General features: G+C 40.6%; 1 protein-coding gene across 4 annotated transcripts in view; it reads left to right on the forward strand.

Moving 5' to 3' along the window:
- rhbdl3 (rhomboid, veinlet-like 3 (Drosophila)) overlaps positions 1-16,021 on the forward strand; it is a 180,189-nt gene that overhangs the window by 72,628 nt on the left and 91,540 nt on the right. For 3 of the 4 annotated variants that reach the window (XM_061732531.1, XM_061732618.1, XM_061732705.1), the window contains one exon: positions 10,989-11,147. In XM_061732531.1, coding sequence (XP_061588515.1) covers positions 10,989-11,147 — 159 coding nt within the window. Of the gene's footprint in view, positions 1-1,036; positions 1,113-10,988; positions 11,148-16,021 lie in introns of those variants that run through there. The other variant, XM_061732785.1, reaches the window with a different exon arrangement.

The raw sequence follows: 16,021 nt of genomic DNA on the forward strand, positions 1-16,021 counted from the left end.
AAACAAGGAAGGAATGAAGGAAGGAAGGAAGGAAGGAAGGAAGGAAGGAAGGAAGGAAGGAAGGAAGGAAGGAAGGAAGGAAGGAAGGAAGGAAGGAAGGAAGGAAGGAAGGAAGGAAGGAAGGAAGGAAGGACGGAAGGAAGGACGGAAGGAAGGAAGGAAGGAAGGAAGGAAGGAAGGAAGGAAGGAAGGGAGAAAACAAGGAAAGAAGGAAGGGAGAAAAGAGGAAGGAAGGAAGGAAGGAAGGGAAAAAGAAGGAAGGAAGGAAGGAGGGAAGGAGAGGAGAGAGCAGAAGGAAGGAAGGAAGGAAGGAAGGAAGGAAGGAAGGAAGGAAGGAAGGAAACAAGGAAAGAAGGAAGGGAGAAAAGAGGAAGGAAGGAAGGAAGGAAGGAAGGAAGGAAGGAAGGAAGGAAGGAAGGAAGGAAGGAAGGAAGGAAGGAAGGAAGGAAGGAAGGGAGGAGAGGAGAGAGCAGAAGGAAGGAAGGAAGGAAGGAAGGAAGGAAGGAAGGAAGGAAGGAAGGAAGGAAGGAAGGAAGGAAGGAAGGAAGGAAGGAAGGAAGGAAGGAAGGAAGGAAGGAAGGAAAGAGGAAGTTGTTGTAGTTTAGTATTTAGTATCTTTTAGAGCAGTGATTTGGCTCCAAAGACTGAATGTGGTGATAGATTTATAGTTACAAAGGTGGAGTTTAATTGGTATTTTTTTTATTGTCATTTCTATCATTATCGGGATAAATGGCAGAAATGATTGTGATAAATGTTTTAGTCCATACCGCCCATCCCTAGTGGGGAAATAAATATGTGGCCGCTTTGCAAAGTAGATAACGGCACGTTTACTGGACTCGACGTGAGAAGCTTGAGGGATGAATGTAGGCTGAGCTGAGGGGGGGTGCCGGGGGGGAGACGGGGGCTGTTTGGGGGTTTCTGGGATGGAGAGAGGGGGGTGTGCCGAGGGTCTTAGCCCATAATCCTTTAGTCCTGGTTGGAAATAAGGTTGCTCAGTCTGGGACGGACAATGTGACAGCCGGAGTGCCGCAGTCGAGTGAGACTCTCACTGATGCGACTTCATCATGACCAAACGTCTGGGACAGGAAGCAGATTATCTGCTGCCAGGAAAGGTAGGTGCTTTTATTTTTGTAAGGCACTTCATAGTTTGTGCATCAAATGTGTCTGTGGTCGTGGTTTGAGTCGTGCAGACGTGACGGGTTAGGTTGTCATCTCCAGTTTAGGGTTTAGGTTTAAAGGGATGCTTGTTCCGTTCTCCTTCTGCAACCAGTTGTAATGAAGACCCTAATCATAACCTCTGCTCTCCGCGCTGTACAGTCTCTAGCCGCAAACCACTTACTTTATCACTCCTTGTAATTTATAGGATGTTTTTTGTTTTGTCTTTGTTTTTTTTGTCTTTGCTTCTTGTCTAAATACCTCTGTTATTTGTCCAATATATCCATTCTTTTTCAATGTTTGAATCCAAATTACTAGTTTTGTTTTGTATAAAACCTCCTGAGTTGAGGTTCATAAAAGGGTAGGCATAATTACTTAATTGGCTTCAGCCTATACCTTTTCGGTGCCATTTAAAATATTGGACTATTCTTATGTTGTATTATGTTGTAACCAAATGGACCGAAATAAAACTAAAAAATTAAAAATCAAAATCAAGATCTGGTTTCTCCAGATTGACCAGGAACTCTGCTTTGAGTTACTTTCTGATCTTTTTTTATTACATATGCAATTAATAAAGATCAAAAGTACAGAAGCTGCCCTCAAATATATCGTTTTAATTACATTTATGGTTGGATTTTGTGACAGGTTTGGTGTAAAACTTGATATTTGAAGCAGAACAAAAGCGTTTTTGTTATTTTTATAGAATCTTATCTTATTCATCTTCATACTTAAAGCCCTATCTAAAATGTTGTGTTTTTTTTTAATTATGGGCATGCCAAGTAGTGGCATGACCATATTGCAATCGTCCAGAATGGCCCAAAAGGCAATGTTGCTAGCGTTTCGCTAACATGCTAAAGTCGCAAAAGTCCCACGTCACACCAGCGGGTGTACAGCATGACCCCGCTCGGATGTGGAAAAAAAAATTCCCCAAAAACTAAAACACACCCGAAAAAATGAGGAAAAACATGAAAATGAAGGCGATATATTGGTATACAGAAAAGGTTTCCCTTTTCTTATTATTCTTATTCCGCACTTTTTTTCGTCCGTTAATGCGGCCCGAACCGCAACGTGCACCCATGCATGCCATACATCGTTGGATGCGTCTCCATCATGCCTCGATGGGCATTACTTTTCTCAGTAATAGGGGTTACCGTGGCAACGCTAGTTGCCAAAAAGCAAAAAAAAAAGGCAAAAATTTGGACGCTTATTGCTCGGCCGAACTTTGTCGTAGAGACATCGTTCAAACTTTCAAACACTCGGCCCGATTGTCCCTAAAGGTACGTACAACCTCATTCTTCCAGTTATTACAGTTTTTGTGATATTGACCTTTCATTTTTTATTTTTTTTCCGTTTGACTTTGGACGCTTGTTGCAAGGCAACAGGTTATCGTAGAGACATCGTACAAATGTTTCCCGACTCGGCACGCTGTGGACTTCAACATACTCAAATTTCATGAAGCTGGGATTTAAGGAAATCTTTTGTCAAAATCCAGGCCACATGGCCCCATTCATTCGGATGGAGTTTTTTACCATGGTGAAAAAAAAACCTATCCGCTAACGTAGCCTGAACCAAAACATGCACCCATGCATGGCATACATCGTTGGATGCGTCTCCATCGTGCCTCGATGGGCATTACTTTTCTCAGTAAAAAGTGTTACCGTGGCAACGCTAGACGCCAAAAAGCAAAAAAAAAGGCGAAAATTCGGACGCTTATTGCTCGGCCGAACTTTATCGTAGAGACATTGTTCAAACTTTCAAACACTCTGCCCGATTGGCACTAAAGTTTCGTACAACCTAATTTTTCCAATTATTACAGTTTTTGTGATATTGACCTTTCATTTTTTTTTATATTTCTGTTTGAATTTGGACGCTTGTTGCTAGGCAACAGCTTATCGTAGAGACATCGTACAAATGTTCCCCGACTCGGCACGCTGTGGACTTCAACATACTCAAATTTCATCAGGCTGGGACTTAAGGAAATTTTATGCCAAAATCCACGCCAAATGGCCCCATTCATTCGGATGGGTTTTTTTACCATGGTGAAAAAAAAACCTATCCGTTAACGTAGCCTGAACCGGAATGTGTACCCATGCATGGCATACATCGTTAGATGCATCTCCATCTTGCCTCGATGGGCATTATTATTCTCAGTCAAAAGCGTTACCGTGGCAACGCTAGATGCCAAAAAGCGCGCCCCATTAATAACTATTGGGAGCACAGGAATGAATGAAATACAAGCGTAAAAACACCTCAAACTGACATAGAACCACCCCGAACACAACCACTACAGCCCTAAACCAAAGCAGCGAGAGGGGACGAATGGGCGGTAGGGCATGCCCATATCAAAATTTCCTGAAATTTTCTAGTTATGGGCATGCCAAGTAGTGGCATGACCATATTGCAATCGTCCAGAATGGCCCAAAAGGCAATGTTGCTAGCGTTTCGCTAACATGCTAAAGTCACAAAGGTCCCACTGCGCACCAGCGGGTGTAAAGCATGACCCCGCTCTGTTGTGGGAAAAAAAAATCCCCAAAAAATGAAACACGGCCGAGAAAACCTGAAAAATGAAGGCGTTAAATTAGTATCTAGAAAGGTTTCCCTTTTCTTATTATTATGGGCATGCCAAGTAATGGCATGACCATATTGCAATCGTCCAGAATGGCCCAAAAGGCAATGTTGCTAACAAGCTAAAGTCGCAAAAGTCCCACTGCGCACCAGCGGGTGTACAGCATGACCCCGCTCGGATGTGGAAAAAAAAAATCCCCAAAAACTAAAACACGGCCGGAAAAACGAGGAAAAACATGAAAATGAAGGCGATATATTAGTATCTAGAAAAGGTTTCCCTTTTCTTATTATTATTCTTATTCCGCACTTTTTTTCGTCCGTTAATACGGCCCGAACCGGAACGTGCACCCATGCATGGCATACATCGTTGGATGCGTCTCCATCATGCCTCGATGGGCATTACTTTTCTCCGTAATAGGGGTTACCGTGGCAACGCTAGTTGCCAAAAAGCAAAAAAAAAGGCGAAAATTCCCACGCTTATTGCTCGGCCGAACTTTATCGTAGAGACATTGTTCAAACTTTCAAACACTCGGCCCGATTGTCCCTAATGGTACGTACAAGCTCATTATGCCAAATATTACAGTTTCTGTGATATTGACCTTTCATTTTTTTTTTTTTTTCCGTTTGACTTTGGACGCTTGTTGCTAGGCAACAGGTTATCGTAGAGACATCGTACAAATGTTTCCCGACTCGGCACGCTGTGGACTTCAACATATTCAAATTTCATGAAGCTGGGATTTAAGGAAATTTTATGTCAAAGTCCAGGCCACATGGCCCCATTCATTCGGATGGGGTTTTGTACCATGGTGAAAAAAAAACCTATCCTTTAACATAGCCTGAACCGGAACATGCACCCATACATGGCATACATCGTTGGATGCGTCTCCATCGTTCCTCGATGGGCATTACTTTTCTCAGTAAAAAGTGTTACCGTGGCAACGCTAGACGCCAAAAAGCAAAAAAAATGGCGAAAATTCGGACGCTTATTGCTCGGCCGAACTTTATCGTAGAGACATCGTTGAAACTTTCAAACACTCGGCCCCATTGGCACTAACGGACCCTACAACCTTATTATGCTAATTACTACAGTTTTCGCGATATTGACCTTTCATTTTTTTTTTAATTTCTGTTTGAATTTGGACGCTTGTTGCTAGGCAACAGGTTATCGTAGAGACATCGTACAAATGTCCCCTGACTCGGCACGCTGTGGACTTCAACATACTCAAATTTCATGAAGCTGGGATTTAAGGAAATTTTATGTCAAAATCCAGGCCAAATGGCCCCATTCATTCGGATGGGGTTTTGTACCATGGTGAAAAAAAAAACCTATCCGTTAACGTAGCCTGAACCGGAACGTGCACCCATGCACGGCATACATCGTTAGATGCGTCTCCATCTTGCCTCGATGGGCATTACTATTCTCAGTCAAAAGCGTTACCGTGGCAACGCTAGATGCCAAAAAGCGCGCCCCATTAATAACTATTGGGAGCACAGGAATTAATTAAATACAAGCGTAAAAACACCTCAAACTGACATAGAACCACCCTAAACACAACCACTACAGCCCCAAACCAAAGCAGCGAGAGGGGACGAATGGGCGGTAGGGCATGCCCATATCAAAATTTCCAGAAATTTTCTAGTTTTTATTATTCTTATTATTCCGCACTTTTTTTCGTCCGTTAATACGGCCCGAACCGCAACGTGCACCCATGCATGGCATACATCATTGGATGCGTCTCCATCGTGATTCGATGGGTATTACTTTTCTCAGTAATAGGGGTTACCGTGGCAACGCTAGTTGCCAAAAAGCAAAAAAAAAGGCGAAAATTCCCGCGCTTATTGCTCGGCCGAACTTTATCGTAGAGACATCGTTCAAACTTTGAAACACTCGGCCCGATAGTCTTTAAAGGACCATACAACTACATCATTCTAGTTATTACAGTTTTTGCGATATTTAACTTTCAATTTAAAAAAAAAATCTCTTTTATTTTGGACGTTTGTTGCTAGGCAACGGTTTATCGTACAGACATCATTACAACATTGACAAACCCGGGGCGCTTTGTACTGCAACATATTTTAGTCTCGTCAAGCTAGCTATTACGGTTTTTGAGATATTCCACGTTGCTCATTTTGACGCTAACGGAATTTTGGACGCTTGTTGCGCGGCAACGCGATATCGTAGAGACTTTGATTCAACGTTAAAATACTCAGCTTGATGTGGACTACAACATACTGAGGTCTCATTACGCTGTCGTTTACAGCTTTTGAGATATTGAAGCCAAATTGTCCCATTCTATCCTATGGGGCTTGTTACAATGGCAACAAAAACCAATGCATTTGTATGGGGGACCATGTGAATAAACAATCTGTTAATGCTGCCCGAACCGGAACGTGCACCCATGCATGGCATACATCGTTGGATGCGTCTCCATCGTGCCTCGATGAGCATTACTTTTCTCAGTCAAAAGTGTTACCGTGGCAACGCTAGACGCCAAAAAGCAAAAAAAAAGGCGAAAATTCAGACGCTTATTGCTCGGTCGAACTTTATCGTAGAGACATCGTTCAAACTTTCAAACACTCGGCCCGATTGGCACTAACGGACCCTACAAGCTCATTATGCCAATTATTAAAATTTTTGCGATATTGACCTTTCATTTTTCTTTTTTATTTCCATTTGACTTTGGACGCTTGTTGCTAGGCAACAGATTATCGTAGAGACATCGTACAAATGTCCCCTGACTCGGCACGCTGTGGACTTCAACATACTCAAATCTCATGAAGCTGGGATTTAAGGAAATTTTATGTCAAAATCCAGGCCAAATGGCCCCATTCATTCGGATGGGGTTTTGTACCATGGTGAAAAAAAAAAACCTATCCGTTAACGTAGCCTGAACCAGAACATGCACCCATGCATGGCATACATCGTTACATGCGTCTCCATCTTGCCTCGATGGGCATTACTATTCTCAGTCAAAAGCGTTACCATGGCAACGCTAGATGCCAAAAAGCGCGCCTCATTAATAACTATTGGGAGCACAGGAATGAATGAAATACAAGCGTAAAAACACCTCAAACTGACATAGAACCACCCCGAACACAACCACTACAGCCCCAAACCAAAGCGGCGAGAGGGGACGAATGGGCGGTAGGGCATGCCCATATCAAAATTTCCAGAAATTTTCTAGTTTCTTTTTATTATCATACTCAGCAACAGCAACAACAGGCCAAAAGCCTATAAGCCAGTTTTTTCATCATTGTATGAAGCTTTTTTTTTTTCTTTTTACATATATATGAGAGGGGTAAGAGGGTGGGGGGTGGTCTCTGCTGCAAATCTGAAACAAGAAAACACACAATGGGCACACAAGCCTTTGGAATCTGCAAGAGAGAAAACAAACAGAAAAGGGAACAGGCAGAGACACAAACAGCAACCATTCCAGGTCTTTAAAACAAAATCAGGACTAGGCTACTGCGATTATCTGTCTCCCAAAACTGTGGAGTGAGTCTGTAGGTGAGGGAGCAGGTGTGTATGTCTGTGTAAATGTGTGTGTGCAAAGTGAAAACAAGGCTTTACCTGAACTGCAGCCCCACAGTAGGAATGGGCGATATTTTACCGTTCACGATAAACCGTCAATAAAATTCCCCACGGTAAGAATTTGCCATCTCCCGGTAAAAACGATAAATTGAGGAAATGAGAAAGAAAGAAAGAAAGAAAGAAAGAAAGAAAGAAAGAAAGAAAGAAAGAAAGAAAGAAAGAAAGAAAGAAAGAAAGAAAGAAAGAAAGAAAGAAAGAAAGAAAGAAAGAAAGAAAGAAAGAAAGAAAGAAAGAAAGAAAGAAATGAGCCTGTGGGAAAGAAAGAAAGAAAAAGAAAGAAATGAGCAAGAAAGAAAGAAAAAGAAAGAAATGAGCAAGAAAGAAAGAAAGAAAGAAAGAAAAAGAAAGAAATGAGCAAGAAAGAGAGAAAAAGAAAGAAAGGAGCCTGTGGGAAAGAAAGAAAGAAAGAAAGAAAGAAAGAAAGAAAGAAAGAAAGAAAGAAAGAAAGAAAGAAAGAAAGAAAGAAAGAAAGAAAGAAAGAAAGAAAGAAAGAAAGAAAGAAAGAAAGAAAGAAAGAAAGAAAGAAAGAAAGAAAGAAATGAGCAAGAAAGAGAGAAAAAGAAAGAAAGGAGCCTGTGGGAAAGAAAGAAAGAAAGAAAGAAAGAAAGAAAGAAAGAAATTAGCAAAAAAGAAAGAAAGGAAGAAAAAGAAAGAAATTAGCAAGAAAGAAAGAAAGAAAGAAATGAGCAAGAAAGAAAGAAAGAAAAAGAAAGAAATGAGCAAGAAAGAAAGAAAGAAAAAGAAAGAAATGAGCAAGAAAGAAAGAAAGAAAGAAAAAGAAAGAAATGAGCAAGAAAGAAAGAAAGAAAGAAAGAAAGAAAAAAAGAAAGAAAGAAAAAGAAAGAAATGAGCAAGAAAGAAAGAAAGAAAGAAAGAAAGAAAGAAAGAAAGAAAGAAAGAAAGAAAGAAAGAGAATTTATTTTTATCGTCATTGGGATAAATGCCAGAAATTATCGTGATACATTTTTTAATCCATACCGCCCATCCCTACCCCACAGAGGACCAGAAGAAGGACAGGAGGATGTTAATATAACAGATTTCATTACTTGATGTTATTATTTCACGTGGCCAAAGCGGACGTCGCGGTATTTCCACATTTGCTCGGTTTAGATCGCTCCCTAGTAACTCTGGTCATGATTCACTTGGGGCCGGTGTGAACGCTGCAGCGGCGCTCTGGCGCGCACTTGTATCATTTATAATAAATCTGTCAACGTGACACCAGTATTGAGCAGTCTAATACCAAAATGTCAATCTTATTACACAACACATCTGCCCCTTTTTGACTATTTGGTATACTTTTCAAATGAAGTGAAATAATGAGTCCCGGCTGTGAAAGCGCCTGCAGAAGAAAGTCAAGCCTGAGAGTTTGGAACGACCTTGTCAGGTGGTTTCCCTCAAGCATCTTCAACAACCAAGGAAATAAAGGCCCGCTCGACTTTTATTCAAAGCTTTTTTTTTTTTTTTGAAAGTGTCCTGTGGGCGTCATCATTCACCGGAGCTGAGATTTGAACCAAAACTCCAAGAAAAGAGAAAATGAAGCAGAGAAACTAGATCTTTTTCCTTCTTTTTTTTTTAAGAAAACCACCATGCAGTTAAATGTGATTTTGAGTCATTTTAAAGACATTAATAATAATCTAGACCAGGGCCGGATTTAGTGAGGCCCACTAAGGTGGGCAGACTGAAATGTAGGGTGGGCGATGCCCGTGCCACAACGCGGCGCGGGCGAAAAACTTTTGGGGGGTCAAACCCCCCGAAATTCATAGAAAACTATGCTGTCATCATATCAGTTCATCTATCTTCTCCACAGTATGCTAACCCAATTGCCCTTTCTGACACTTCCCTCTGCATTTACTCGGGCTTGGGACCGCTGTTCTGCCAATCTTTGCTACCTGCTGAGAAATGCTACTTTGTGGTTCTGCGCATGCGCACAGTCGATTTTCAAAGTTTGATTGCCCCGCCAATCATTTCTTGCACGATGTAAAATGGATAATATGGGATGTTGAGTATTTGATCCATCAAAATACATTACACATGAAAAGAATTGCATTACACATTGTGAACATTATACGATAAAGAGAAAAAAAACAATTCTATGGCTTTATTTGATATTCATTCAGTCATTGGCCTTTATTTAACCAGGCAGGTCATTAAGAACATTCTTATTCACAATAACGGCCTGGCAAGAGACAAGGAAGTGGGCTAGGGAGTAAAATACAGAAAAAAACAAAACACAAAAATTGTAGCTCTGCAAAGATAGAAAACCATTAGGTTTTGGCAAAGCAGCAAAAAATGGCAGAACACCGGCACAAATAGGACACTGGCTTGTGCCCTGTTGAGGCTGCATTTATTTTATGTGTTTTGCTTTTTTTATTGTTTGCTTTTTTTTTTTATCAATCAATCGTAGCCTACGGCGTAGGCTCTGCGTTGATTTAAAAGGTCCCGGGGCAGGCTGGCGGCTCCAGAGCCTGCACGGCATGGACCGGGATAGAGAGAGGCGTCTCCATCCCGGCGAAGGCGGAGAGCGCCGATGCGGGTGGCGGTGCGCTGCGGTCTGTGCAGGCTCTGGAGCCACGGCTACGGCGTAGCCTACGGCGTAGGGTACGCGGCGACGCGCACCATTCTGCGTTGGTGCAACGCGGAACCATAAATCAGCCTTCAGTGTGCGCTGTTCTGAACACTTGTCCGCCGAGACACAACTTTTGCGGTATGCGTTCATTGTTGTGTCTAAAAAGGATGCGCAGTGCCCACCCAATCAGAAACGGTACACATATTCTGTGATATTTTTTTATATTTATAAAAAAATTAAATTATAAAAAAATAAAGGATCCCCATAACTTTGATTTGGTGGGCAGGACGCACGTTTGGGTGGGCACAGACCACCCCTGCCCCCCCTAAAACCAGCCTCGATCTAGACCAGGGGTTAGCAACCCGCGGCTCTACAGCCACATGCGGCTCTTTAGCGCCGCCCTAGTGGCTCCTGGAGCTTTTTCAAAAATGTTTGACCTTTTTCTTCTTTTTTTTCCTCTCCTTTCTTTTTTTTCTTTTTTTCTTCTTTTGTTCCTTTTTTCTCTTTTTTTCTTCCTTTTTCCTTTCTTTTTTAATCTCAACATTTCGACTTTTTTCTCAACATTTTGACTTTTTTCTCAACATTTAGACTTTTTTCTCAACATTGTACTTCAACATTAATCTCGACATTTCGACTTTTTTCTCGACATTTCGACTTATTTCTTAACATTTAGACTTTTTTTCTCAACATTTAGACTTTATTCACAAAATTTCAACTTTTTTCTCGACATTTCGACTTTTTCTCGAAGTGCATAATGAAAAAATATCTTCCCCCAGTTATTACTAAAATAGAAACATGCAGCATGTGTTGTCTTCATTCTAAGGCTTATACAAGACTTTTCCTTTTTTGCGGCTCCAGACATATTTTAGTTTTTTCTGTTTTATTGTGCTGTTTGAAGGAGTTGGATTATTTGTACCGATCATTAACTTCTGTTTGTTTGTAATCGATGATGCATTTGATAATTCTGCATGTTTGTTGCGCCTGTGAAGTATTATATTTTGCAGTATTTCATTTTATTTAAGCACAGATATGGCCGTGCATGCTACATTTACAGTATTATGGAAGGTAACGTGTAATTTTAATGCCTCGGCTGTTTCTCTCCACCTGCAGTACGACCCGGAGGATTCAGGCTTCATCAGCACCGAGCGGTTCAGGGACCTGCTGGCGACCCACGGCTCTGAGCTCGACCCCCACAAACTGGAAGTCCTGCTGGCTCTGGCCGACGGCAACGCCGATGGAAAGATCTGCTACCAGGACTTCGTCAACCTGGTGAGGCCCTTTATGTCTTCTCAGCTTTAGCGGTGTAAAGATCCCCTGGAGATCCTCCCCTCATCCTGCACAGGGATGCAACAATGTGTGTGTGCGTTCAGAAAACACTCAAGACGGTCAGTAACAAGTCCCTAATGTCTCTGGAAACGAGCGATCTGCTCTCACGCCGCTCGTTTGAGCCCCATCACAGCTCCGTTATTACCACCCGGAGGTTTAGAGAGCCGCAGCTGCAGAGCAAACCTCGCACGCCACCGCAGCTTTTGATGTACCGACATCAGGATTTACACAAAAAAAAAGCATTATTGGGAATTTGGTCACTCTTCACATCAACAACAGTTGATATTTAATACTTGAATGCCGTTGAGAGGACAGAAGTGGGCGTAGAGGGCTGTGGAAGAGTCTAGGGTTTGGACGTAGTTTAGTTATTCAACCGACACTTGAAGTTGTTTATTTCTAGTAGGATAAGCCCCTTGAGTTGTAACAACTCGTTTACGAGGGGGTCCTACACAAAAAACATCAAGACATAACACAATTCAGCACAATACAGTGAAAGGAGACAAGACAATACAATACAATACAGACAGGGAAACAAAACAAAAACAAACAATCAAACAAAACAAACAAAAAAAAAAAACAAAAAAAAAAACAAGACAGACATATACAAAAATCACTTCGACAAGATTGCAACCAGAGTTTGGACAAATATTAAATAAGAAAAAATAAAAAATATAAAAAAATATTTAAAAAAAAAAATATGAAAAGAAATATGGTGACAGAGTTAATGAAAGCAGGAGCAGGGTGTTTCAAGGTAGGTGGATAGGACTTGATTAAAACAGATTAATGATTGCGATGATCTGATAACTACAGGTAGATGGTTCCAGTCGTTTGGGCCTTTGAACTTGAATGCTTTTGTACCCACTGATTTCCTATTGTGAGGCACTGCAAAGTAAGGATAAATAGATTGCCTGGTTTGATAATTAGATGTAAGTTGTAAAAAATACTGTTTTAAATAAGGCGGGTAATCATAATGAATACATTTAAATATAAATTGAAACCAGTGTGTCTGTCGTCGAGTATGAAGAGAGGGGAAGTGAAGAGACTGGTACATTGAACAATGGTGAGTATGATAAGGACAGTCCAGTATAAATCTGCAGATTCTATTGTACACTTTGTTAAGAGGAGCTAAAACACATTTAGAAGAGGAAAAGTAAACAACATCACAATAATCAAATATCGGAAGGATCAGTTGCACAACCAGTCTCTTTCTAACACGATTTGTGAAACATTTTCTGGATCTATGTAACATGTTCATTCGACAATTCACTTTCCGTACAATACTTTCAATATGTGATTTAAATGACAAGGTGGGATCCATCCATACACCAAGATATTTAAATTTATCGACCTTCTGCAGAAATGTGCCATCTTTACAGAATATAGACATTGAACTTGATATAGATTTCAATTTCAAGTTGGAACCAAAGATCATAGTGACAGATTTATTTTTGTTAAGAAGTAATTTGTTGCACGAGAGCCAGTCTTCAAGTCTATTAAAGTCAGATTGAAGAATGGCCTGCACTTCCAGTGGGTCAGATTTTGATGTATAGATGACCGTGTCATCAGCATACAGTTGTACGGAAGAATTATTGAAGATGCATGGTAAATCATTAACATATATAGAAAACAGAAGGGGTCCCAAGGTGGAACCTTGTGGCACTCCTCTTTCCTGGATCAGACAATCAGAAAATTTGCCATCTAAAACAACACATTGTTTTCTATTGTGAAGAAACGCACTAAACCACAGAATTGCATTTTTAGATAGACCTATATTGTACAGTTTATCTAATAACAAATACCGGTCAACAAAATCAAACGCTTTGGTTAGGTCAATAAATATTGCACCTGTGACTTCACCATTGCCTGCAGCAGTGAAGATGTCATTTGTTATTTTCAGCAATGCAGTGGTTGTTGAATGATTGGATCTGAAGCCAGATTGAGCAGGTGATAGAATATTATTAATCTTGAGATAATCTGTGAGTTGAGAATGGACCAGTTTTTCAAAGATTTTTGCAATTGAACAAATAATAGATATGGGTCTATAATTATTACAGTCAAGAATATCACCAGCTTTGTGGAGCGGTGTGATTCGTGCCAGTTTCCAGATGATAGGTAATTCATTTGATGAAAATGAAAGATTGAACAGATCCGCAAGAGGATACATAAGAACATTGGCAGCTAATTTAATATATCTATTTTCAAGTCCATCAAGTCCAGCGCTACTATTACCATTGGATTCTTTAATAGCATTCAGTACTTCGGTTGGCATGATTTTTCTGAATGAAAAAGATGAACTGACAGCAGGTGAAGTGCTGCCAAACCATTCATTGGTTTTCGAGACAGGAAGAAGAGTAGAACAGACAGAAGAAAAATGCTGATTAAATGCTTGGGCAACGGATAAAGCATCATGCAAAATATTACCATCAATTCTTAGTTTGTTACTTATATGCTTTTCTTTATCATTTGTAATTGATTTCATCTTCCGCCAAAATTGTTTTGGATTTTTGAATTCAGAGTTCAAACATTCATTATAATAATTAGACTTGGCATTACGAGTTTTAATTTTACTCTGATTTCTAAGTTGTCTGTACACTTCCCAGTCAGCATTATTTCTCGATTTCCGATAAACCGACCATGCTTTGTCTCTCTGCCTGAAGAGACTAATAAGTTCTGGGGTAATCCAGGGAAGATGTTGACCTCTGACCTTGATCATCTTCCACGGAGCATGTTTATCCAGCACTTCGTTATATTCAGTGAAAAAATAGTCCCAGGCATCCTGAACGTTGGGTATCAACTGAAAACGGTCCCAATTTATATTAATTAAATCGTTACAAAATAATTCTGGATCCATTTTCCTGTGTTGCCTGATCTTGATCAGCTTTGGTGGTGATTTGGGGAGCTTAATTTTCCATATACAGTAAATGATCGAGTGATCGCTAAAGCAGTCTGACATAACTCCAGATTTAATAATCCTGTCAGGATGTGAGACCAATATCCAGTCCAGTAGAGAATTTGTTTTTTTGGTGACCCGTGTTGGTTCATTTATTAGCTGGGTAAGATTTATGCCAATGAATTTCCTTTTAATTGTGTCGGATGACTTATCTAGCCAATTTCTATTGAAATCACCCAGTAAAATTAGTTCATTCATGGCAGATATGGATGTAATAGTTGAAATCAAATTTTTGAAAGAGTCCACTGGAGAAGAGGGTGGTCTATATATACTACCTATGTGTAAACTCTTATTAGTATGTAAAACAATTTTAACAAAAACCGACTCAAAACCCTGTGGAGCAATAGAGGGAGTAATAAGTTCAGATACCATGTCGACGGAAACATAAATAGCCACCCCTCCATGCCTAGTGAGTCTATCTGCCCTATATAATAAATAATTTGTTATGCTGATTTCGTTATCAGAGATGTCACTGTTCAGAAATGTTTCAGAAAGTGTAATGATACTTGGTTTGTGCAAATAAACCCACGCACGCAGTAAATCAATCTTAGGTACAAGACTTCTAATATTTAAGTGAATCACTTTTAATCCTTTAATATCATCCATTGTATTTTTTGATGCTATCAATGCCGTCACCAAACAAAATAATTAACACTAAAATGAGGTTGCAGTAAGTCAAAACACACATAAAACACACACAAAACATACACTCACAACAAAAAACAAAAAAATAAAAAGACAAATCAATAGAGGATGCCCAAGCTTTAACCCAGGTAGCATCAGGTTCCATGGGGTCTATAGCCCAGGGCATACCAGTAAAGATTCACTATGGACTCAAAATGCTCTGTCTGCTTACAGAGAAAGGGAGAGAAGAGAAAGAAGAGAAAAAAAAAAAAAAAAAAAAAAAAAAAAATACACACTCCCATGTTCATACATAATCGTAGCCTGCAGAGAAAAACATAAACAAAAACCAAACAAACAAAGAACTACAATATCTGCAGTGAGAAAAAGAGAATAAAAAAATAATTATGCACAGGCAGCATCATGGCCTACCCATTACAACCACGAGGTCCTCTCACAAACGTCTATAGGGGAAGTGACGCATTTGTTCTGCGACAGTCAGAAGTAAACAAACAACAATGTGGAAGACAAATGCCTCCCGATCAACACAACAGCCAGTATATAAACACAAATATAGCAAAGTATCACTAATAGTCCCCATTTAAAGCAAAAACTAAAACAAAAGAAGAGAAGATGAGAAGAAGATTCAGAAGAAGAGTCAATCAGCCACTGTTGTCCACCAACTCAAGCCACCGGCACGATACAGGTTAGCAGCTGAAGGCTAACCCAGCGCTAACCTACACGGGGCCAGCAAGCTTCAACCACTAACACATACTATCAGGAGAGTTCGGTGCTGATATTAGGGCAGCCCTTAGGACAATTAAAGCGCTGTTCTTTGCCATCAGTGGAGACACACAATGTGCATGGATATCTGACAAAGTACTTGATCTTACGTTCACGGAGCTCACGTTTGATGCCGGCGAAGCTCTTGTGTCGTCTTGCCAAGTCGGCGCTGAGATCCGGATTGAAGTAGATGCGGGACCCGTTGAATTCCACTTTCCTTTTCTCCCTGGCCAGTCGGATGATTTTCATCTTGTCTTGAAAGTTGAGCATCTTCAGTATAATGGGCCTGGGAGTATCCCTGTCATTCGGACGTTGAGTCGGTGAGCGGTGGGCTCTTTCAATGATGGGAAAAGTAGGGAAATTCTCCTGGCCCAGGAGCGACGGGATCAGCTGGGACAAGAACCGGATCATATCAGAACCTTCGGCAGACTCAGGGATTCCAACTACACGGAGGTTTGAACGG

This window comes from Cololabis saira, chromosome 1, assembly GCF_033807715.1.
Source record: "Cololabis saira isolate AMF1-May2022 chromosome 1, fColSai1.1, whole genome shotgun sequence".
Taxonomy (NCBI): domain Eukaryota; kingdom Metazoa; phylum Chordata; class Actinopteri; order Beloniformes; family Belonidae; genus Cololabis; species Cololabis saira.